At 39.6% G+C, this 24555-nt stretch overlaps 3 protein-coding genes across 4 annotated transcripts; all 3 read left to right on the forward strand.

Moving 5' to 3' along the window:
- The first annotated feature begins 305 nt into the window (after positions 1-305).
- adpgk (ADP-dependent glucokinase) lies at positions 306-9869 on the forward strand. Of its 2 annotated transcripts, none has more exons than XM_077517566.1 (8): positions 306-534; positions 1584-1830; positions 2771-2996; positions 3082-3144; positions 4204-4324; positions 4708-4904; positions 5132-5230; positions 5513-9869. In XM_077517566.1, the coding sequence occupies exons 2-8, from the start codon at positions 1595-1597 to the stop codon at positions 6074-6076; spliced, it is 1506 nt and encodes a 501-aa protein (XP_077373692.1). In that variant the 5' UTR covers positions 306-534; positions 1584-1594; the 3' UTR covers positions 6077-9869. The 2 variants fall into 2 exon arrangements, with proteins under 2 accessions (XP_077373692.1, XP_077373694.1); XM_077517568.1 differs by having other exon boundaries at positions 5516-9869.
- A 426-nt stretch (positions 9870-10295) lies between these two features.
- On the forward strand, positions 10296-13102 carry isg20 (interferon stimulated exonuclease gene). Its single transcript, XM_077517569.1, has 3 exons — positions 10296-11408; positions 11495-11692; positions 12809-13102. Exons 1-3 carry the CDS (start codon positions 10956-10958, stop codon positions 12995-12997), a joined length of 840 nt encoding a protein of 279 aa, XP_077373695.1. The 5' UTR covers positions 10296-10955; the 3' UTR covers positions 12998-13102.
- Positions 13103-16540: 3438 nt separating this feature from the next.
- Positions 16541-23437, forward strand: rlbp1b (retinaldehyde binding protein 1b). Its single transcript, XM_077517571.1, has 7 exons — positions 16541-16707; positions 19194-19322; positions 19425-19629; positions 21631-21809; positions 21909-22067; positions 22207-22317; positions 22400-23437. The coding sequence occupies exons 1-7, from the start codon at positions 16597-16599 to the stop codon at positions 22526-22528; spliced, it is 1023 nt and encodes a 340-aa protein (XP_077373697.1). The 5' UTR covers positions 16541-16596; the 3' UTR covers positions 22529-23437.
- The last annotated feature ends 1118 nt before the right edge of the window (positions 23438-24555 follow it).

Genomic DNA, 24555 nt, shown 5'->3' on the forward strand with positions numbered 1-24555 from the left:
AGGTTATTATTAATGGTGGTAAAAAAGTTTTTTTAATGGTTTATTGTGTTTTTGTTTGATCACAAAACCTAGCATTTAATCGGGTGTGTATTTTTTTTTTTTAATCCACTGTACGCATCCAAATAATTTGTCATTCATGGTATTTTTAACATATCGTATTTATCTGTTTTATACTGGTTATTGTTATTAACATTTTTTGTTATTGTTTGTGTGGTGTCATGGGATTCCTTCTCAGGTGCTCTTCAACCGTCGAAGTCCACTTTTAAACCGGCAGCGTGTGCGCATGCGTCAGTCGGAAGGCGGAAGTGTGTCTTGCTTGCCGCTTGCTGGCTGTGTGCTGACGGTGGCGGTCGGTATCCTGTTTCTGCTGCTTCAGTTCCTTCCTCGCCGCCTTTTCAACCCGTTCAATGACGACGACCTTCACCTTCGCCACCACGGGCAGCATCGAGCGAGCTTGGCGTCCTTGATGCGGTTCTCCGGGAAACGACAACACGTTCCTCGGCGACACGTTTGAAGGCTGCACTCGGACCATTGGTATGTTCTACCGCCGCTCTTGTCAGCCATTAAGCGTTTTAGCTCCCGCGGTTTGAGTGATTAAAACTTGTGGTGGAGGAATATAAATGGCAAGTCTGTCTCTTAATGAGATTACTCGCTCCTCTGCGCGGCCTAGAGCTACTTACTATTTGTCACGTTATTTTCGGCGAACTTAACTCAAAAAGACAACAATGTATACTATAGCTAGCATTAGCAGAAACATAACACTGTAATGCCACAGTTCCTCGGTTCAAGTTTGCAAAGTATGTTTTAGTCGAACACCCTAAAAGTTAGCGAAATTTATAATTCAACCAATAAAATGTTCTGGCAAAACCGGGGAGATCAAATCATCTTCATGGGCGACGTCAGTGGTTCCTTGACTTGAGTTTTTCGAGGTACGAGCTGTTTGGAGCCGAGGAAGTTTTGCTTTGACTTGCGAGCATTCATTTCAGATACAAGGACTGGATTTTAACACGCAAAAGTAACAATTGTTTAGAACGTGAACATCATTTAAAAAAAAAGAGCCTTCAAGAAGCTTTATGCCGCTCCCAGTTAATATTTACTGTTAAACTAAACACAAAGCAAATATAGTTGCTTATTATGTACTTAAAACCGTCACTTAACTTTGCTCTAGGAAAGTTTGCATAGCTTAATGTTAACGAACAATGTTTAAGGCCATGACAAATAGATTGCGTCACAGCTGTAAAACCCTTTAAACGACGCACAGTTGAACACAAACGACACCTATTTGAACGCGTAGACACTACAGGCGATATAAAATATAATTACACATTTTCTTTATCCTCTGTGTAAAAAGCCCTATTACTGTACGACTGGAGCTTACTGAGTCTTAGTGAGTCTTCTTCATACTGCCCACAAATTCACAGTGACTCATACTTATTTTATTGCTATATGCTCCTGTAAACTACAAAATAATGTTCCATTTAAAGATTGAATGGTTGTTTGTTTCATTCTAGAAAATGGATGAACGGATGACTTCTCCAAGGGAAGAGAATTGACTTGATTTATTTCCACTGTGTTTACATCAGCCCAGTGCACCATGTGGAGGAAGGCGTCGGTGGCGGCCCTGCTGGCCCTGGCGGTCGGCTACCTCTACCACGGCTGCCCCGAGCTGCCCGAGCAGCTCCTCCAGTACATCAGCCCGGACGGCATCCGGTTGTCCCCGCAGAGCCAGCAGCAGCAGCAGCAGCAGCGCCGTCTGGAGCAGGTCATTTCGGACGCTTGGGACTCACTGATCACGTTGCCGACACGGCAGTGGAGCAGAGTGGCCGTCGGGTAGGTTTGGCCTCTGCTCGCTGGATGTTTACTGCCACGTTTGTGACCTGGAGGCTCCTCTGTCCTCTCAGGCGTGTCGGGGCTTGATATAAGCTCTTCTTAAAACAAGGAATGTGTCCTTAGCACCGCGCCATTTTGTTGCACGGTACTTGTTTTTTTCCCCAAAGTGTCCTCTGTGTGAACTGCAAATGTGGGGCGCAAATTTAGGTGAAACAACACAATCAGTTGCTGGATGGGGTCCTACTCGCCAGTATTTGGCGGTTTGACACTAGGGGTGTGAATTGCCTAGTACCTGACGATTCGATTCGTATCACGATTCACAGGTCACGATTCGATTCGATACCGATTAATCCCGATACGAATTTATAAGTCGATTGTTGCGATTTTTTTTTCATTCAAATTTAGAAAATACTCATCAGTAAGCTTGTAGAGTGTAAGATTTATATGAAAATGTATTATTTATTTATCTGAAATTTCAGTCTTATAGAGGTTGTAATCTGTTTCATGTTTGAACAGCATTAAAATAAAAATATTAAGGCTTAATGTTCCGTTCATATAACATTCTTCCATGCTCAAGGTGTGAATCCTAACCTGAAGTCAGACGTTTTGTTGAATATTTTTCCATTAAAAATGGAAGTTTAAAAATCGATTCACACACACACAAAAAAAAAAAAAAAAGGCAATGATGATAAGACGTTGAATCGGTAAGACTACCGAACGAACAATTCTGAGCTCTTAAAAAAAAACAAAAAAAAAACTATTTTTTTTTTATTGAATCGATTCAAGAATCGCGCGATGTAGTATCGCGATATATCGCCGAATCGATTTTTTTTTAACACCCCTTTTTGACACACTGGCGACATCGTCACCTGCATCATAAAGAGGAGCCAATGTGCTAAATGTAATTCAGTGATCAAATATCTCCTTGTCCGCGGTTCAGGGTGAATGCCTGCGTGGACGTGGTGGTGTCGGGGGTGGGTCTGCTGCAGGCCCTGGCCCTGGACCCCGGCAGCGGCCTGGATCACGAGGTGCTGCACTCCAAAGAGGACCTGAGGGAGGCCTTCGTCCATTACATGGAGCGCGGGGCGGCGGCCGAGCGCTTCTTCAGTGACAAGGAGGTCTTCCGGAAGATCGCCCGGGCGGCTGCCGAGTATCCCGGGGCCAAGGTGACGCCCGCCCATCCGTCCGTCTGCGTTCTTCAAACTTGGACCGTAACTCGCACCTGAAACTTGAACTCTTTTTGCCCTACAGTTGTATGTCGGAGGGAATGCAGCCCTCATCGGTCAGAAGCTCGCCACATATCCTGAGCTCATGGTAAATACAAATGTGATAGAACAATTTAGGGCAGGGATGTCAAACTCGTATTAGCTCAGGGGCCACATGGAGGAAAATATATTACCAAGTGGGCCGGACCAGTAAAGTGATGGTTTATAACTTAAAAACAATTGCCGTCAGTTATTCACAGATTTGCAGGCCAGCCCTAAATAGCCGGGCTCAACTGTAAATATATTGTTCCAAAAAATAACACAATTGCAAATGCCACACTTTGCCCATATGAGTTCCGGGCAAAACTGTTTTGCATATATACCTTGTTCCCAGAATGCATTGTGTGGTGCAATGAATGAAGTTGTGGGATGTTAATCCATGTCGTATGTGTTTGTGTTACCAGTAAGTGAATGTGTGTCTTAATCAACACATTTGTTTGATTTATGTTGGTCAATGTTTTTTTGTTTGTTTTTTTGTTTTGTTTTTTTCCCAACAAACCGTTACTAGGTTGTGTAAAATAATGACATTCAGGTCAATTCCGTGTGCAAGTTGCGTTACTCATCTGAGGATTGCTTGTGAAATTAATGAATTTATATGTTTTGATTTTGGCTGTCTTTTTTTTTTAATTTTATTATTTTTTATTTTATTTTTTTAATTTTCGAGATTATCTCGCAGGCCGGATTAAACACCGTTGCGGGCCTGATCCGGCCCGTGAGCTGTATATTTGACAACCCTGATTTAGGGTGTTTTGTTCCATGGCTCAGCCTTAAGGAATATGGTATTAAAGACTTTTTGTATTGCATTTGTTGATGTTGTTAAGTCGCTGTTTGGCACCAGCGGATTCACATATTTGCAGATTTTTTATTTTTTTTAAAATTTATTTTATTTATTTTCCTGCTAGTTTTTTGTTTGTTTTTTTTTTTTGCTGAAAAGACATTGTTTATTATATTTTTAAAATAACCCCTCTCAATACATTTCAATGGATGTAGATTGCTAAACACTAGACAGCCGACTGTAAACCCTTCTTATTCGTGGGGCTTGAAGGACCGAGACCTTCCATAAATAGCAGAAATATGCAAATAACAGATGCAAATTGTCCGTCTGCAGGTTTTGTTATGTGGGCCAGTGGGACCGAAACTTCATGAGATGCTGGATGAGCAAATCGTTGTTCCGCCGGGCTCCTTGCAGGAGACGGACGAATACCACCTCATCCTGGAGTACAAAGCAGGTACAGTGAAATGCACTCATTTTTGTCTTTATTTCTCTTTTATACGTGCAGTGCAGCGGTTATAAAATGTTTACAATTCTCTCACAGGTTTATTCTTGAAATGTTGCGCTGTCCTTGTAAATTTGCGATAGTTTTCCGGTCAAAATTATGAATTTATATTCTTGTATTGTCTTGTATTCCCTGCATATTTATTTCTCCTCCAAAAGATTCAAAGATGTTTTGTAGACGATGCTGAAAGGAATAAAAACACACAAAAAAAGCTTTCTCATGTTACAAGAATAAACTAGTTTAAGCAGGTGACTTTGGGCAAGCGGCGGGATAACCCTGGACTGCTCGCGAGGGGGCTTTTCCTTTTCACGTTCCGACGGAATTTGCGTCGCCAGGCGAGCAGTGGGGTCCGACGCGGGCGCCTCAAGCCAACCGCTTCATCTTCTCGCACGACGTGTCCAACGGGGAGATGAGTTCTCTGGAGACGTTCGTGGCCAGCCTGGAGGAGTTCCAACCCGACTTGGTGGTCCTGTCCGGGCTGCACATGATGGAGGGACAGGGCCGGCAGCTGTGGGAGGAGCGCCTCAAGGAGGTCCGTGAGCATGTAATTTTAACACCACGTCCTGACCAATTACATTGGTGAGAACAGTTGCAAAGTTGAAATATTTCTTCTTTACTGTACTTTGTAAATTGTGACAGCTTAAAAAACAGGCCATGGCATTCAATTTTTTTTTCCAGTGTCAACATGCTACATTTAAAATCTAAAACAATAAAAAAAAAATAAAAAAAAAAGATTGACTGTGTCTCCCATCTTGGCAGGCGGTGTCAGCCATATCGGACATTCGTAAGGACATCCCCATCCACTTGGAGCTGGCCAGCATGACGGACAGAGACTACATGAACAGCATCATGCAGGAGGTACATGTTGGAAACGGCGTAGAAAGTCACGGAACTGATCTACTGAGCGTACAGGCAGTCACACATGCGCCATTTTTAAAGCGTTAAAAGGAAGCTAATTTATAAACGCTGGCACGCTCAAGGCTAACACACAATGCAAAATGCAATTGGCTCGCTAATGCTAATGCTCGCGAGGTGGGAGTAACAAGATGGCTGCCCTGTGACTTCAACAACGGCTTGCACTGGCCTGTTTTGGCTCGTGTGGGCTGACTACTCCATGCCGTCTTTGTGTCTTCCTGTTAGCAGGTCATGCCCATTGTAAGCTCCATCGGGCTGAACGAGCAGGAGCTTCTGTTCCTGTCGCAGGCCGGCGGCGGCCCCCACGCCCACCTCGACGCCTGGAAGGGCGTCCCCGACGTGGGCCAGGTCAGCGACATCATCCTGTGGATCCTGGAGCGCCACGGCCGCACCGACCCCTCGTCGGAGGCCGACCTGACCCGCGTCCACTTCCACACGCTGGCCTACCACGTGCTGGCCACGGTGGACGGATACTGGGCCAACCAGGCGGCGGCGGTGACGGCGGGGGCGCGCGTGGCCAGCAGCCAGGCGTGCGGCACCCGCGCCGTCGACGTCGCCAAGGTGGAGCTGAAGGCGCCGCTCCGCTTCCACAGCTCGCACTCGGAGCCGCGGGCGGCGCTCGCCCTGGACCCGGCGGCGCCGGTGACGGCGTGGCGCCGGGGCAACGTCACTTTCCACATGACGCCGGTGCTGGTGTGCAAGCGGCCGCTTCGGACGGTCGGGCTGGGCGACGCCATCTCGGCCGAGGGGCTCGTTTACTCGGAGTTAAAGAGCCGGCAGACCTTGTGAGCGCGCCGGGTGCGTCTTCCTCGCCACACTTTGAAATTCCTGCCTGTGGACACGTCGGCCGTGGTCGGATTCTATGCATGAGGAAGGGGGCGGAAACCCTCGTCATCACAGAATTTAGTTCAAGTATGGTGCGCCTAGGGTTGCAAAAAGGGTGGAAAACTTCCGGTAAGTTCCCGTAGGAAGGTAAGCTGGTGAGTTTTGGAAATACAGTGAACCCTTTGTGAATTTGTCTATTCTTTGGTGCCATTTACATTTACATTTTCAGACATTCGTCATGTTCACAGCTTCACAAGCATCCTCATATAAAAGAGACCCAATACTGCCATCTTCTGGCCTTTTCTCCGCCCTTTCCCATAAAAAAAAAATGTAGTTGACGGCAATTGACGTCAATGGCGCTCCTCGTCAGTATTCCCGTTGACGGTAATTTTGGTCTAAATTGTTAAAAAAAAAATGTATAAAAACAAAAACAATCTTGCCGTATTTGAGTTGAAGTTGATTTATTTTGATATGAACACAAGTGATGTCATCCAGCAGCAGCCAATAGAAAAGCATCACTCCGATAGTATTTTTTAAATATTGTGCACAAGTCATACGCATTTCTTTTAAAAACTAATTCTGAAACTAACTAAGCGTTCGTTTAGACATAACAGTAGGGATGTTCGATACTAGGGCTGTAACGATAACGGCAATATCGCGATGTTAAAACTGCCGCAATATATCGTCGTCGTCATGTCACGATATTAAAAGCAGCACAACTGTTTCAATTTGTGACGTTCTAGCACCCTCTGGTAGCATTTTTTTTTTTTTTGCGGTTTATTTTTCACAAGGCATGTTTTGGCCCTACTGTGTTTAAAATCCATGCTAATGAAATGCTTGTGAAGCAAGTCAATATGTGGAGGAAAGTGGATGTCAGATTTGTTTTTTTCTGCCTCAAGTATTGGTAGCAGGTATCAGCAGCCTCCATAAGTACTCGATACTTTAAAATAATGCTGTTATGTCCTGATGCCGATACCTGACATCTGTACTCGCCCATCCCTAGACACAAGTTGTGCTTTGCTACCATCTTGTGACATCGATAGGGAATTGTTTGTTTTTTTTAGTTTTTTTTTAGTGGCATGACAGTTACATTTTGCGGCAGGGCTCTTGTTTCGTGAGTATCAGGGGGTTCATTGTATTCCAAATTGTGAACTTTCCAAGAGGAATTAATGGAAATTAACAGAGAGTCGAGGAGGGTAGCATAATGGATCGTATTCAAGCATGATTATAAAAGATTTTTAGCCATAAGCAGAAATCTATGTAAAATAGATGACTCTCCTTGGCAACTTCCAAAAAAGGGCAGTACAGTATGTTAATTGTTAAATTTAAAAAAATAAATAAACTGTACTTCATTCGAGTGGCAGCATATCTGCAGCATGTTTGTAACTCAAATTTTGACAAGTGATGGCTCACAACTCGTCAGTTGTCATGCTGCATTCGAGGATGATCGGAAGTCGAACATATCAGAGTTGGGGGTTTTTCCCCCAGTTCCGACCCGAAAGCGTTCAGGCGAAAGTAAACAACCAAAATGGCGGTTAGTGGTAAATTGTTTTTTATTTTGGTTCTTAAAACTCATTTTTGAACTTACCTTCTCGTAAGTTTGCGTCATTTATTGTTTTTATCCTATTTCATGTCGTGAAATTATGTCGAATATTTATGAATGCCATTGTAGAGTGGCGTCACTTGTAGTTCGTCGGGGTCCTTTTTTTTTTTTTTTCCGACTTCGCAAGTGGAATTTCCGAGTTCAAGGGGGCGTTACCGTACACACGTCCTAGTAATTTGAACTCGCAAAGGTCCGATTTACGACCATCCTCGAATGCAGCATCAGTCAAGGTCGAATATGCTCAAATATTTTCCTTCAAATTTCTTTTAAGGTTTCTATAAAGACTAGTAAACCGTCAATGTTGTAAATTTCTGATTCACTGCCCTTAATTCCCTTGGAACGTTTCCAACTGAACATTCCCACACATTTTGCAACCATAGGTGTGCCTTGATACGTCACGTAGTCACATTTCAGGTCACAGAGGCTATGTCCACACACACACGCACGCAAGTTTTTGTTTTTATTTACACTTTTGTAAAATGTGTCCTGGCCAAAAATGTCAGGGAAAGGGAACAACCATAACAGGAAGTACATATAAAGCAGCAGCAGTTGTAAACATCACCCTCCACAGGCTACAAACTCTTGTTAGACGATAGTAATTGGACACCACCAACTTTGCGTTGCTTAAAATGAGAACTTTCGTTCCTCACCTTATTGTTCTTCTCCACTGCATCGTAAATCGTCTTGTTAGCAGCTGTAACGGCGTCACATATTTTGACATAAAGGAGGAGATAAAAAGGGAAATCCCAACTCTCCCCTATCAGTCCACACGTGTTATTCCCCTTTTTTTCCTCTTCACATAACCAATGTTGTTATTTCTGTTTAATGCAAATATTTTCAGTTTGGCCGAACAGTTGGAGGCCACAGCGCCGCCTGGTGCTTTGTCATGCAAATAGCGACCCGCCAATCGTGTTTCAATGTGAATGTACATATTTGGAAACGTGTACAGGATGTGTGGACGTAGCCATCTGAGGAAAAACTTCACATTTCTTCTTGTTCTTCTTTGTTTGTTGCATTTATGTACTCAACAGGACTTAGAATTCCTATGAGAGAAAATAGAAGATACTAAAGAAGTCGCCCGCCCCGCCCCCTTCCCCAGGCAATTTGCTTCTACTTTAAAGATGCAAAGCACAAAAAAAATATTGCCGTGACCGTCCGAAGTGGAACATAATCTGTTCCTGGTTGACTTCCAGGTTGTTCTTATTTTAAATCTTTTTTTTTTTTTTATTATTGAATTTTTTTTTTTATATTCTGCATAGAATATTTGACTGTTACGTAACATGCAAACTTACTGAAGAGAAGTTAACTGTAATTAAACTAAAAGTAAAACTACTCACCTGCAGTACTGTACTGTCACCTAGTGTTTTTGTTTTGTTTTGTTTTGTTGTTTTTGTTTTGTTTTGTTTTTTAAAGAGACTGAACATCATGTGAAGCAGTAAGGTCCATTTGTGGTTCTGGTGGTTCTCACACTTTTCCTCTTAGCTGTCGCTGGCGTTGTGTAAAAACACAAAAAAAAAAGCCAAAGAAAAATCTTGCTTTTTTGCAGACACAATGTTATGAGTTTTGTTTGACTTTTGAGGTATATTTGGACAAAAAAATAATAATTGAGTCTAAACTGTTCGACTTTGGAAGTTCCACTGTTTTTTTTTTTTTTTTTTTGGTTGACTGAAGAAAAAAACAAACAAACAAAAATAAACATTTGATTTCATTTTTGTGCTCCAATTACCTCAGCTCGCCAGTGAAAGCACTGAACTTATGACGTCTTAATGCAAAGCCGACGTGGCGGTTTGAGTTGATCACATGGGATTCTTTGCACTAGTGGAATGGCAGGCAAAGGTGAATGTAACCTTACACACTAGCAAGTACAATCTAATCAAGTCAGTTATTTGTGTTCTTAGCATGTCTGTAAACTCACTGTGTATGTAATTTTTTTTTCTTTTTTTACTTTTTTTTTGCTAACCTAACTGATGGAAAGAAATGAGACGACTTCATAAGGATATGAAGAAACAATATTCCTATGTACAAGTTTTTTCTTTTCTTAAATGGAGGTGGGGAACCTTTTGTCCTATCGGGGGCCATTTTAGTTTTCTGAGGGCCATACTAAACAAAAATATATAATGTAAACATCAAATAAATGGTTATTGTTACATACAAGCATTTGTCGTTTGAATGTTTTGAGGCAGCAGCATGGTGAGCGAGTGGAACATTTTAAAATGTCATCGATTTTCAATCAATCAAAACACCCAAATCATTATGTTGTTTGAACACCGGAAAGGGCGGTGCACTCAGAATCTTTCCGGAAACACGTCACGGCTATTTGTCCATAGAGTCCATAGCAGTTGTTTTGGGAAAAAAAAAGGTTTCATTACAGATTGTTCAAAGAGTGATAAATTTAAAGATGGCACAAGAAGAAAATCCCAGCTCTCTGTGAATAAAAAAAAATGACCGATGTGATGTATTCAAATACTGTTACCTTTTTTTTCTGTAACGCATACGGATGTTTCCACTCCAGACCGATAGATGGCGCTCCAAACTTGAAATGCGAGCACTTCATGTTTAACAACAACGAGGAAGACGACTAACCAATCAGGTTGAACCTTGCTAAAACTTGTCAAGGCTGCACCTCTTGTGTCCACGTGCCACGGGAGAAGGTACAGTTCAGCTTCTTTTTTTTTTCTTTTTTTTTTCTTTTTTTTTTTAAATTATCATTATCATTTACAAGCAGCGAGTTGGCTACGGTGTTCCAATCGTCTGTTTACGAGAAAATGTGCATTATGTTTTTGGAGTGGCTCGTGTTCTCTGGCTAGCTTAAAAGCCGGTAGCCGGACAGCTACACTAGACACAAGACAGTCACATTATTTTCACTCGTTAACTGAGAATGTCCGGCAAAAAAAAAAAATCGCAATTATGTCGACATACTTTGACGATACGTGTATACGTCGTTATGTAAGATGAATGAATGACAGCGGAAAATTACGCTCATAAATCAATCTGGACTCTTTGGTAGCTTGAGTGACGTGACGCCACATATTCGATGCAACAGGTGACGTTTACTGGGATAATTATTGTTTTCTTAATGTTTGCCATGTTTGGCTTTCGACTTGCTAAAAAAAGCAATCAAAAAATGACAATGACAGTGATGCTAATTTGGTCAGTGGATGATGGCGAGGACACGTCCAAAAAAATGAGGCCTCGTCACGTGGGCTTCTGAGCAATTACCGATTATTGTGCAAAAAGGCCATGGTGTTTCATTCCATGGAGTGCATAAGAAAGAAACGCAGGCGGAAGGCGAAGAGGAAAAGGACTGACAGCCACAGCGACGAACTGGTCAAAAAGTTCAAAAGCAGCAGCGACGTTCAAAACAAAGATTCAACCCTGAGGAACACCTGGGAGGTGGACAGCGGCTTCGCAGAGGGCAGCCCCCCGACGAGCGGCAGGAGCTCGCCGTGCTCGGTTTCTCTCGCCGCTGCCCCAACGTCTGTGGTGGCGCTGGACTGCGAGATGGTGGGCACGGGCCCGGGCGGGAGCTGCAGCGAGCTGGCGCGTTGCAGCATCCTGGATTACCACGGCGGCATCCTCTACGACAAGTACATCCGGCCGTGTCGTCCCGTCACCGATTACAGGACTCCGTGGAGCGGCATCCGGCCGCATCACTTGCAAGACGCCACGTCATACGCCCAGGCCAGAAAGGAGGTGATTTCTCAGCTGTTGCGAAAGCGGCGAACATTTGTGATTAAGCGCTCATGCTAACTCTGTTCTTCACTTCCTTCACTGTATAGATCGTTGATATTCTTGAGGGCAAGGTGGTGGTGGGGCATTCGTTGTACAACGACTTTGGCGTTCTGAACATCCAGTACCCGCGTCACATGGTCCGCGATACGGGGACGACGCACCTCCTCAGACGCTTGGCCGGCTTTCCCCGCCGGCGCGTCTCCCTGAAGATCCTGGCCGGCAAGCTCCTGAACAGAAGCATCCAGGTGAGTTTAGTGCTTGTCGTTTTTAATTATTTAATCAGCTGGCTAATATTAGGCCTTTTCAAAATAATAATAATGATAATCGTCCAGAGTTTTTACTCGTTTAATTGCCAATATATTTTTTTTAATGCAACAATAATTATGGTTCAGTCTTCACTAGGGTTATTATAGTTTTGGAATTTTTCATTTTAGTTAGTTTTGATTGCGTTTGAGTTTTGATTTTTAAATTTAGTTAGTTTTAATTAGTTTTCAGGGTGGCTCTGTTTTTTTATTAGTTTTAGTTATTAATAAATGCTTAGATTGAGTTAGTTTTTGTTAAAAAAAAAATATGTATTGTGTGCAATACAATATCGTCATTGTCATGTTCACAATATTTAAAAGGAACACATCTGTTAAAAAAAAAAAAAAATCAGGTTGATTTTTTTTTTGTTAACTAAAATAACCTTGTTCTTAATGGATTTTTTTTTTAAGTGCCCTAAATGAATCAATTCTTGCTTTTTTTTGTACATTTTTTTTTGTACTTGCATTTCTCTCATTTGTAAAGTTAAATACTAAAGGACAAAGAATTGTAAAACTATCAAATGCTCTGTCTGTGAAGCATATATTTGTTGTTGAAATTGTTAAGGAACCAAAAAAGAAGTCAGTTTATTATTCATTGTATTTTTTTTTTAAATAATCAGCCGATTAGTTAGTTATCTGATTTTTTTTTTTTTTTTTTTGCCAAAATCGGCAAAAGAAATCCATCTTAGTTAGACCCTAGTTTTTAACATTGAGGGTTCAATCAGTTTTTTTTTTTTATTTTGTTTTTTTTAATTTAAAAAAAAATCGCTGATTTTTACAAATTTTTCTCTGGGTTTGTTAAGACAAAGTAATGTAAAATAGTCAAATGTTCTGCTTGTAGTTCATATTTCTACTGGTGTAAGCATTAAGAAATCAAAAATAAGCTATTTCATTTCATATTTGTTCAATAAATTGGCCAATTATTGAGTTAACAGATTTTATTTGACCATATATAGAACCGGCCTCGAAAAAAATCCGTATCGGTCGGTGCCTTAATTGACATGGAGGGAGCTTCTCTTTGAGCCTCAAGTAAATGAAGTCATCATTCCAACCCGCCAGGTGGGGAGGAAGGGCCACTGCTCGGTGGAGGACGCCCTGGCAGCGCTGGACCTCTACAAGCTGGTGGAGCGCGAGTGGGAGTGGCAACTGCAGAGCCCGCTGATGGACAAGCGCTCGGCGGCGCAATACATGCAGGACGAGTACTGGCCCGTCGGAGTCGGCGGCGATTCCGAGGCAAACGCTTCCTAATTTATTCGTGGCAGTTGTGAGTTCCTTTCACACGTGTTGTACTTCCGGATGGCAAAAAAACAAAGAAAAAAACAAAAAAACGCTGTTTTCACACTATTAACAAAACCATGTCATTTGACCAAACTGCAAAAACAGGGTTAACATGGCTGCAAAGATGATTTTTGACCTCGTTCTGACACCCGGAAGTACCTTGGTGAACATTACAATTATTAAGAAAAGCTCTACAGAGTGTTTACTGTGATCACAAACAGGAAGTTGACATTATCTTCCTGTTCTGCTGCTCTTTGACCTTTCAATTAAAAAAAAAAAAAAAAAGTTGCTAGTAATATTTAATTTAAAAAGTATCTTCTTCTAATTGTTGTGAATTTACACTGGATTGTAAAGCGGGGCAGGGGGTGTAGACTTTTTCTTTTACTCCACTGTTGCTTCATGAGAATGTGGTCAGCTGTACCTAATGTTGTGGCCACGTACCGTATCTGAGATCCCGCTTGTAGGACGATTGAGCCAAAACACAAAGGCCGCATTGTTGGGCCAATCCGCATAACTCTGCGCCTCAAATCGCTTTCTTTCTTGAGCAGATTTAGCGGATTACTGCTCGCCATCCGTCGGGGGTGGGGGGGAAACGTGTGCGGTACCGTGAGGGGGGGGGTTGTGGGGGTGGTTTCAAATTCCAAGGCGAAAATAGCTGCTAGAATGCTTGGACTTTGAATGTATTTGTTTTAGATGAATCATTATTTTGTAATCTGCCTGAAAGTCTTTTTTTTTTTTTTTTTTTCCAAATCACAAGGGTTCATTAAAACACAAATATTAGCGTATACAAATATGAAGCACAAAGTATTAAAGGGTTACTTGACTCAGCTCTTTTTAGCAGTCAAAAGTTAATATTTTGTCTAAAATTAATGTGGTAACCTCGTTATTTTTCATGTACAATTAATACCTTTTAAAAAGTAACTATAATTACAGCAAAAATTTCCTTCGTTTTAGTCTTTGGTAATTTAATGCATGAGACTTTGCAGATTATTTTAAATGTAATTTTAAGTAGATTTATTTTGATCTAAACCAGAATAATGACATTTGAAAGAATGTCACATAGAAGAGACATCATCTAGCAGCAACCAATAGAAAAGCACCTTCAGACCATGGTGTTTTTTTAAATATTGCGCACAAGTAATACACATTTAAAAAAAAAAAAAAAAAAACTAAAACTAATTAAAGACCTAAAACTAATAAAAACTAACAGAACCACCCTGAAAACTAATTAAAACTAACTGAATTTAAAAAAACAAAACTCAAACCAAAATAAAAACTAAATACAAAAATTCCAAAACTGTAATAATGCTACTGCCATATTACAAATAAATTGGTTTAAGTACTGTAGCATTTTTTCTAAAATATGCAAAAGTGCAAATAAATTAATTGTACAATTTTTTTTTTTAGGACGAAACACAATTTCTGTTCATAACATTACGTGGCCCTTGCGTCCTTCTGATTTTCTGTATGTGGCACCTCAAATGAAAAAGTTTGGACAGCCCTGTTCTAAAGCCACTTTGAGTTAAACGTAGTCTTGCCTTACGAAACGTTCGCGACACGTTCTTCAGCCCCGCCAACACGTTGCAGAAGCTCACAGTCACAATGGTCACTTTTCACAAGTCTTGAAGAAATGCAATCAAATCCCACCACTCCAAAACAGTATCCCCAACATTACATCACGCACTACTCGACCACAATGTAGATTGAATGGGGAGAGAGGAGAAAGGGAAAAAAAAAAAAAAAGTGTCGTGCTGTAATCTGCGATGACGCCGCTAATCCCCCAAGCTACAAAAGTCACAGCTCGCCGCCCCCCGTCCTGCACACGGACGGACGCCGGACGCTTCTCATTCGCCTCCAACAGGTAAGGCCTCCTCCCGTTATGCACTCCTCAGGCATTCATGTAGATCAGGGGTGGCAAACTGCGGTCCTCGAAAGGCCGGAGTCCTGCAGGTTTTGTAGATTTCCCTACTCGAAGTGCAGCTGATTCCAATTAACAGGCTCGTTATCAGGTTTCTGCAGAGCTTGCTGATGAGCTGATCATGAATCAGCTGTGTTGAAGAAGGGAAATATCCAAAACCAGCAGGACTGCGGCCCTCGAGGACCGGATCTCGCCACCCCTGATGTAGATTGCGATTTTTAGCGAGCTTTGCTTTACATTCATTCAATTGTTGCATATTGTTTTTCCATAAATGCACTCTTCTGATTTCTTTGCTTTGCACCAAGTAGTACGTGCACTTTAGTTAAGTTCTTTATGGCATATTTTTTATTTCCTTTGACACGGGAAATTGTTCAATTTTACTTAATTGGTACAAAGAAATATATTTGGTGCAAATGATGTATTTCATCTATCCATGCCAGTGACGTAGAATGAAAAACAAATTCTCGTCCACTAGATGGCGCAAGGGCACCCATTTGTTGTATGCATGATTATATATATATATATATATATATATATATATATATTTTATATATATTTTATATATATATATATTATATATATATATATATATATATTATATATATATATATATTTTATATATATGTTTTATATATATATATATATATATATATATATATATATACATACATATGGAAGTGGGCGTGGAAAGTGATATTTAGAAAAAGTTCAATGACTGTCCCGTTGAAAATGAATGAGGAAAAGTTTATATTAAATGTTAAATTGTGCAAGTAATGTGGAATATATTATATATACCCCGGGAGGTGTGAATTTTTTAAGCTTGTTGAAATTTGAAAAATATAAATTGGAAGTATTATGTGAGATTTTTGAGGTGGCAAAAAAGTGTGGAGAATAAAAATCACAATAATATGTTAATATTTGTAGTTTTATTGTGAGAATGCTGAAGCATTCCCACAATAAAATTACAAATATTAAATAAATACAAAAAATAAAAAATAAAAGCTACATTGTACTATTTCAACAACATTTTTCAAATACTGTATATTATTTTATTTGTATTACTTGTCTAAAATGTCCCATAACTGTGACACAGCTATCCGTTAGATAAATGAACGCCAGATGTTATTATATATAGCCAATTGGAATCGTTCCATGACCTGATGACATAATCTCAATCAATTTGGTCCATTTTCTTCTTTTAAAAAATTCAGATTTTGCGGTTTATTCTTGCGCAATCCATGATAGGTGCTTCTCCATCCTGACTGTGCGCGGTCCAAATCGTGCTGCTTATGTAAGCGTCGACCTCTTAAATCTGCCTTGATAAATAATGCGCGGGCTAAATTTAGCATCATCTATCAAAATCATCATCTGGGATGGAGCTGGAGTCGTTCCATTCAATTGTTTTATCTTCAACTCAACCTGTGCAGTGCAAAGTGCATCTTCAAAAACTTAATAGGAAATATATTTATGCCATGAGGAAAATGAAACTGTAAAATAATTTGTGTAGGTTTTGGATAAGTTATTTAAAAAAAAAAAAAAGTATAGAAGAGTACTGGTACAACTAATGTGCTGTGTAAAAGTAAAAAAAAAAAAAATAAGTTCTGTTCTTGCTACTTTCATTCAAATAAAAGTAAAAAGTACAGACTTGGAAATGTACTTGAGTACAAAAGAAAGCATGACATACTTTATTTATGGATTGATTTTTGCTCTTTTTGCCTTCCAGACTACTGATCCAAGTGTGACGACGATAATGGCTGTTGTTGTAAGTATGGACATGTACTACTAACATGCAAACAAAATGGCGTCTTGGGGGGGGGAACAAAAAATCAACGAAGCTCATTGTTAGGATGCAGCCATTAATCGGCATCACGCTGCTTTTGTGGGTTTTACGGCCCTCGTGAGGCAGATTACAGCAACACTGAGGCCAGATTGATTAACGCTTGCTCTCATCTGGATTAGGATTTTCAAAAAGGGAAGGAAAAAGAAAAAAAAAAAAACACCTTATGTGTGTTTTTGTAAAGCATGAAGAACATAAATTGAGGCACATACAGCCTACAAATTGTTGTCGTTCCTGCACCAGCCACCGGATTTGGATTGTAAATACACTCGAAGTAAATTTGAAAGTCTACAGGTAAATCACCCCCCCCCCCCCCCACACACACACACACACACACACACACACATTTCAAATAGCCAAAAAGATGAGAAATGTGTCCATGGAGCTTACTCGACATGTTTTCGCAAATAATCCAATTCTCGTAACATTTTGCAACCATCAAAGGCAATTTAGATTCTCTTATAATCCTAAAAACGTTTTAAGAAACATCCCAGAAAATGTTACCCGTTTTTGTAACTGTCAAAGGGTCATTTATAGTCTTCCGTGAACGGAGAAAATAATTTAATTTTATTTTTTTTTATTACAGTAGTAAGCGGTTCAGAAAATGGATGGATGGATCATATTAATCATATGATTGTTACGTGTTATTGAAACTGTCACGGGTCATTTAGTCCCATGTGAACGTAGAAAATAATTTTTGTACTTTTTTTTAAATTAATTTATTATATTTTATTAGTCATACTGCTACGTGTTATTCTGTTTAGTCCTCATTGAACGTAGAAAATTATTTTTGTAAAAGTTTTTGTTTTGTTTTTTACAAAAATTATATCATATTAATCATATTGTTACGTGTTTTTGTAGCTGTCAAGGATCATTTAGTCCTCCGTGAACATAGAAACTAATTTTTGTAAAAAAGTATTTTTTTAACAAAAATATATCATATTAATCATGATTATGTGTTACATTAATTGTTTAGTCCAACGTGAATGTACTAGAAAATATTTTTTTTTTTTTTTTTTTTTACAAAAATGATATATTTATTATATGATTGTGTTACTTTGACAGTGTAGTCCTCCGTGAATGTAAAAAATATTTTTTGTAATTTTTTGTTTTTACAAAAATTATATTAATCATGATTGTGTTACTGTGACTGTTTAGTCCTCCGTGAATGTGGAAAATAATTTTTGTATTATTTTTTTTTCCCAAATATATCGTATTAATCATATGATTGTGTTACAGTAATTTGACCCTCTGTGAATGTAGAAAAAAAAAAATTGTAATTTTTTTTTTTTTTTTACAAAAATTTTGTAAAACAAGGTATTTATTTATTTATTTATTTATTACAAAAACTCAATCATCTTAATTAGGGGTGTGAATTGCCTAGTACCTGACGATTCGATTCGTATCACGATTCACAGGTCACGATTCGATTCGATACCGATTAATCCCGATACGAATTTATAAGTCGATTGTTGCGATTTTTTTTTCATTCAAATTTAGAAAATACTAATCAGTAAGCTTGTAGAGTGTAAGATTTATATGAAAATGTATTATTTATTTATCTGAAATTTCAGTCTTATAGAGGTTGTAATCTGTTTCATGTTTGAACAGCATTAAAATAAAATATTAAGGCTTAATGTTCCGTTCATATAACATTCTTCCATGCTCAAGGTGTGAATCCTAACCTGAAGTCAGACGTTTTGTTGAATATTTTTCCATTAAAAATGGAAGTTTAAAAATCGATTCACACACACACACAAAAAAAAAAAAAAAAAGGCAATGATGATAAGACGTTGAATCGGTAAGACTACCGAATGAACAATTCTGAGCTCTAAAAAAAAAAAAAAAAAAAATCGATTTTTTTTTTTTTTATTGAATCGATTTGAGAATCGCGCGATGTAATATCGCGATATACCGCCGAATCGATTTTTTTTTAACACCCCTAATCTTAACTCATTCACTCCCAGCCATTTTCATGTTCTATTGCTATCAAAGCATGGAACCTACCAAAAGAAAAATGTGTCTCTTCTTTCATCAGGGGAAAAAAAAATAAAAATACAGTATTTTTTAATAAATACAGTATTTTTTTTTTTATGTTTTGTAGCAATTAGCATTAGAATTAGCTAAGTTTCATCATTATTCACAAACCAGTTGAAAATACTGGGAAAAAGAGCTTGTTGCAACATGGACCTGGTTGATCTCTTATACTTTGCTGCCACCTGCTGGCCGTTTTTTTTTTTTTTTTGGATTTTTTATTGTAATAAGTACCATCGCTTTAAGCGACCGCTTCAGGTCAGAAACTGCATCAAAACCTTCATACAAAAACTCTAGCATACAAAAACCTAAAAAAAACCGTACAAATACGTTTTTGGGAGTGAATGAGTTAATCATATGAACCTCACCGTCCTCAGAGCGGAACGTACCGGATGGTGTCGGAGGAGGAGCAGGCTCTCCGGGCCAAGCTGGAACGTCTCACCGTCAAGGACCACGGGCCCGTGTTCGGACCCAGCCCCAGCTTGCCGGACCACACCCGGCAGAAGGTAGACCCCCCCCACCCCCACCCCACCCACCGTGTCGTGCTCGCATACAGACTTAAAACAAACAAAAGAACTCGGCATTATACCACCGTAACAAACCCGCAGGCCAAAGACGAGCTGAACGAGACGGACGAGAAGCGCGCGTCCGCCGTCAAGGAGCTGCGGGGGACGATCAAGGAGAAGGCGGACGCGGGAGACGAGCTGGCCAAGGGGGTGCTGGACACGTTCGGGGACAAGCCCGACAGCCTGCTGGTGCGCTTCATCCGGGCCAGGAAGTACGACGTCCCAAGATCCTTCGAACTCATGAAGGGTACGTCGGCAATCTCAAGAGTCCTTCTGAAACTTTGAATTTATCAAACTTTTTTTTTTTTTTTTAACAAATTAGAGTGTTCAGTAAACCTTTTGTTTAGATGTGTTCTTGTAAATAAATAAATAGGAAATTAACTCATTCACTGCCATTGACGGATATACACGTCAATGGGAACGGAATTGACTTAACTCATTCACTGCCAATGACGGATATACACGTCAATGGGAACGGAATTGACTTAACTCATTAACTGCCATTGACGGATAAACACATCAATGGCAGTGAATGAGTTAAAATCTCAGGATCTTTCGATTATCTTCACTGAAGCTGCGGTGAAGTTTTATTTTACGTAAACATTCGGTCTTCAAACAATTTAACATATTACGACCTTAGCGTACATGTTTTCATGTCATGTTACGTTTTTCAACTATTTTGAGCCTTCAACAATCCTAACTTGTATTTTTGTCAAATATTTTGTCTGTACTGAGTGTACTTTTTCAATTAGTTTTTTAAGTTTTTTCTTGTTTCTTTAAAAAATGTGTTTTTGTAATCGATTTTGAGGCATCATTGAACCTCAGTACGAGTTTTCGTAGACAACTTTGAGTCTTTTTTCCAGTTACCCTGCAGTGAAGGTTTTTGTAAACAATTTTGAGTCTTCTTCAGTGAACCTACAGTACAAGTTTTCATCAACAATTTTGAATATTTGGTAAACCTAACGTACGTGTTTATGTAAACAATTTTGAGTGTTCAGTTAACCGACAGTAAAGGTTTTCGTAAACAACTTTGAATCTTCAGTAAACTTAAAGAGATACTTCCCTTATTTAGCCCATTATAGCAACAAAAAGTTATTATTTTGTCTATAATTAATTTGATACTTTCATTATTTTTTAACATACAATTAGTACCTTTAAAAACACATTTTGCAACTTGCTGTCGACTGAAAATGACATCACAAGGGCTCAGGTAACCAATCACAGCTCACCCGTTTTCTAGGTTTGGTCATGTGACATTCACAAGGTGAGCTGTGATTGGTTGCCTGATCCCTTTGTGATGTCATTTTCAGTCGACAGCAAGGTGCAAAATGTGTTTTTAAAGGTACATGAAAAAATAATGAAAATATCAAATTTGATATAGGCAAAATATTGTTTGACTGCCAAAAAATGGCTAAATAAGTAAAGTATCCCTTTAATATACGTGCTTTTGTAAACAATTTCGAGTCTTCTTAAGTGAACCTAATGTACGTGTTTTTGTAAACCATTTTGAATCTTCTGTAAATCTAATGTGTTTTTGTAAACAATGCGAGTCTTTTACAGTTAACCTACAGTAAAAGTTCTCGTAAACAATTTTGAATCTTCGGTAAGCCTAATGTACGAATTTTTGTGAAAGTCTTCAAGTGAACCTGAAGTACGAGTTTTCGTGAACAATTTTGAGTCTTTAGTGAGCCTAATGTACGAATTTTTGTGAACAATTTTGAGTCTTCGTCTTCAGTGAACCTAAAGAGTGAGTTGTAGTAAAGGACACTTGAGTCTCAGTGAACCTAAAGTATGAGTTTATGGAAACAATTTAGAGTTTTCACTGAACCTAATGCATGAGTTTTTGTAAATGAAAATGCCACTTATCAGTAGCCCCCAGAACTTTCAGCACCAATTACCACTTGACCGCCTTTTAACTCATTCACTGCCATTGACAGAAAAAGACGTCAAATGATTTTTTGCTGGTCTGGCAATGAATGTGTTAATAAATAACTTTAAAAAAAAAAAAAAAAAAAAATCAAAGTGGCCCTTGCAGCTTTCTATTTTTCTGTATGTGGCCCTCAGAGGAAAAAGTTTGGACACCCCTGCTGTACAATATATCAACAATTTATAATTGCTGCATTGATTTTTACCATGTTAAACTCATTCACTGCCATTGACGGAAAAAGACGTCAAATTATGCATTTTTTTTTTCTGCTGGTCTGGCAATGAATGTGTTAAAGGTCCTCACGAAGACTTCCTTTCCAAGGTTACGTGCGCTTCAGGAAGGAGTACCCCGAGCTGTTCGAGAACCTCACGCCCGAGGCGGTGCGCAGCACCATCGAGGCGGGCTACCCGGGCATCCTCCAGAGCCGGGACAAGTACGGCCGCGTGGTCCTGCTCTTCAACATCGAGAACTGGGACTACGAGGAGATCACCTTCGACGAGGTGGACGGCGCGCGATACGTCCCGACGACGTTCGCGCCGAGCCTTCCTCTGATTGAAGGGGGGGGACTTTTATTATTTATTTATTTATTTTTTTTGCAGATCCTGCGGGCCTACTGCGTGATCCTGGAGAAGCTCCTGGAGAACGAAGAGACTCAGATCAACGGCTTCTGCATCATCGAGAACTTTAAGGGCTTCACCATGCAGCAGGCGTCGGGCATCAAACCCACGGAACTCAAGAAGATGGTGGACATGTTGCAGGTGGAATACCGTCACTCTTGTGTTATTATGGATATTTTAGGAATTGTATTTTTTTAAATCTCAAGTAATGAAAGAAATGTTAACAATGTGGTCAGCATTGATGATGATGATGATGATGAAGTGCGCCATGTCCGTCCAGGACTCGTTCCCGGCTCGTTTCAAAGCCGTGCACTTCATCCATCAGCCGTGGTACTTCACCACCACCTACAATGTGGTCAAGCCCCTCATGAAGAGCAAACTTCTGGAGAGGGTAACGTTCAAAAACGCTCCCCAACTCTTGTCCCAAAAAAGGTTACGGCGCCAACTGTCCGCTTGTCTTCTCGCCTTCGCAGGTGTTTGTGCACGGAGACGAGCTGGAAAACTACTACAAGGAGTTTGACGCCGACATCCTCCCCGCCGAGTTTGACGGGAAAGCGGCCAAATACGACGGCAAGGCCACGGCAGCAAAGTTGTTTGACTAAAAAGTCCGAGTTGCGTTTACGCTCTCCATAGACTGCTATGAGGATGTTGTTGTTTTTTTGTTGGGGGGGTCCAGACAAAGCCCACACTCCAAACCAAAATTGTCGACTTTCTGTTCAATTGTGGGTCTTTGTAACTATCATGACCTGTCCTGATTGACCTTGCCTCAAATTTCATGTCAATAATGAAGCTGTAATTTTCCAACTCTCTAGACCTCTTTTCCATTGAATTTGTCCCCCCAAAAAATGGTAGCTTCGAAGCAAAATGGCTGACTTCCTGTTCAGTTTTGGGCACCCATGACCTTTTTTTTTTTTTTTTTTTTCTCCTCCATGCATCCAGTCCTGATAGACATTTCCATACTATTTTATGTTGTCAGAGACTATTTTTTTCAAACACCTCAGGCCCCTTTTTCATGGAACTGGGCTGCTTCAAACCAAAATGGATGACTAACTGTTCCATTTCGGGCATGGGTTCTGGAGGCTTTTTTTTTTTTTTTTTTTTTTTTTTTTTTTTCGTGCCTCCTGTTATGATGTCCACCCAATTTCTTGTGTGTAAGCGGTTAGTTTTTTTCTTTTCTTTTTTCCCTTTCAAATGTTACAGAGGGCGCCATTGAGTCAGTTAAAGTGGATGGCTCCTCAAAAAAGTCATTCATTTGTTAGAAGACGACGTTTAAAAGGCGTCTGTGTTGTCGTATTTCTTTCAAACTTGTTCTTGGACTTTGTTGGGACCCCCAAGGTAAGCCTCCAAACAGTTTATTTTAATAAAGCAGCGAGTCCGTCTCCCGTCCATCTTTGTTCCTCCTTAGTGCCTGCTGCTCTCCACTGTTTACGACTATGAAGTGTTACTCATTGTGCTACCTTGTTGTACCAACACTGTCAATTGATTGTACAATAAAGTGTATATAAACGTGATCTTGTCGTCTATTATTATTTGATTTTTCTTTGGCTTGAAAACAATGTACTAGTCAATGACACACTGACATGGTCACTGGTTAATATTAGGACACAGTAATAAATTAATGCCCCTCAGTCAAAGGGAAATACTGGTATAATAAACTACAGTATTCAAATCCAGAAAATTATGGTGACATTATGTAGCCACTCACATGGAAATTATAAAACGCTTAGTCCAAAAAAAAAAAAGCTTGACAGCATTTATTGTCCGTAAACTGATGATTAATTAAACTGGTGATTAATTCACCAAAATTGATGTGCCCATTTGTAATTATAGCGACCTTGGAAAATATTACAAGGATCATGTTTATGAACAAGCCGTTTACTCTCCACATAAAAAGATAAACGTGACTGGATGTCACAAATTACGATCAATTCATGCGCTTCCGAATTTGTTTGAAGCGCGCGTTTTCTTCGATTTTTTTTTGGTAATGTAGAACTTCCGGTTTGCTTCTCTTCGGGACGTTGTGCTTATGTTTAGCCGAAAGAATGGTAAACCGTTGTCTATAAAAACAATTAAGTATTACAGTATTCGTTTGTTTTTATTTCTGTTAGGAAAGAGTAAGTAATTGTGGTTTATTTCGTTATTTTGTATTGTCACTAGGTCCGATTCCGAATTGTTATGCTAATATGCTACGATGCTAGGCATGCTAGCTGGTGGTTGGAACTCTGATAGCGCCCAAGGAGATTGAAATGAGGTACGGCAATATTAAGTATGTTATAAGATGAATGGCAAAATGACATGAATAAAACATTAATTAAAATGGAAGTAATATAATTTTTGTATACATAAAGGCAATGTTGTATTTCATTTGAAGTAAGCATGTGATAAACTTGACAGAATATCTTCAGAAACATTTCCTATATTTCATTATTTGTATTTGGTAAACATGATTAATATGTATTGTAAACACATCATGATGAATTAGTAGTTGCTAATATGGTGTTTGTTGTGAGATACAGTAAAAGATTATCGACAACTGATTGAAACTCAATCTTCGTAAATCCAAGGGGCCGCTACAGGCCTTAGCCCGGATTCTAACCCTGAACCTCAAAACTGTGAGGTGGATCTGATA

This window comes from Festucalex cinctus, chromosome 3, assembly GCF_051991245.1.
Source record: "Festucalex cinctus isolate MCC-2025b chromosome 3, RoL_Fcin_1.0, whole genome shotgun sequence".
Classification (NCBI taxonomy): domain Eukaryota; kingdom Metazoa; phylum Chordata; class Actinopteri; order Syngnathiformes; family Syngnathidae; genus Festucalex; species Festucalex cinctus.

Excerpts from the sequence above, each read along its gene's own strand:
- adpgk (XM_077517566.1), top strand. The coding sequence starts at position 1,595 with ATGTGGAGGAAGGCGTCGGTGGCGGCCCTGCTGGCCCTGGCGGTCGGC. Across the intron at positions 3,145-4,203 it reads CCACATATCCTGAGCTCATG|GTTTTGTTATGTGGGCCAGT; the intron begins GTAAATACAAAT and ends GTCCGTCTGCAG. Across the intron at positions 5,231-5,512 it reads TGAACAGCATCATGCAGGAG|CAGGTCATGCCCATTGTAAG; the intron begins GTACATGTTGGA and ends TCTTCCTGTTAG.
- rlbp1b (XM_077517571.1), top strand. The coding sequence starts at position 16,597 with ATGTACTTGAGTACAAAAGAAAGCATGACATACTTTATTTATGGATTG. Across the intron at positions 16,708-19,193 it reads CGACGATAATGGCTGTTGTT|AGCGGAACGTACCGGATGGT; the intron begins GTAAGTATGGAC and ends CACCGTCCTCAG. Across the intron at positions 19,630-21,630 it reads ATCCTTCGAACTCATGAAGG|GTTACGTGCGCTTCAGGAAG; the intron begins GTACGTCGGCAA and ends TTCCTTTCCAAG.
- isg20 (XM_077517569.1), top strand. The coding sequence starts at position 10,956 with ATGGTGTTTCATTCCATGGAGTGCATAAGAAAGAAACGCAGGCGGAAG. Across the intron at positions 11,409-11,494 it reads ACGCCCAGGCCAGAAAGGAG|ATCGTTGATATTCTTGAGGG; the intron begins GTGATTTCTCAG and ends TTCACTGTATAG. Across the intron at positions 11,693-12,808 it reads TCCTGAACAGAAGCATCCAG|GTGGGGAGGAAGGGCCACTG; the intron begins GTGAGTTTAGTG and ends CCAACCCGCCAG.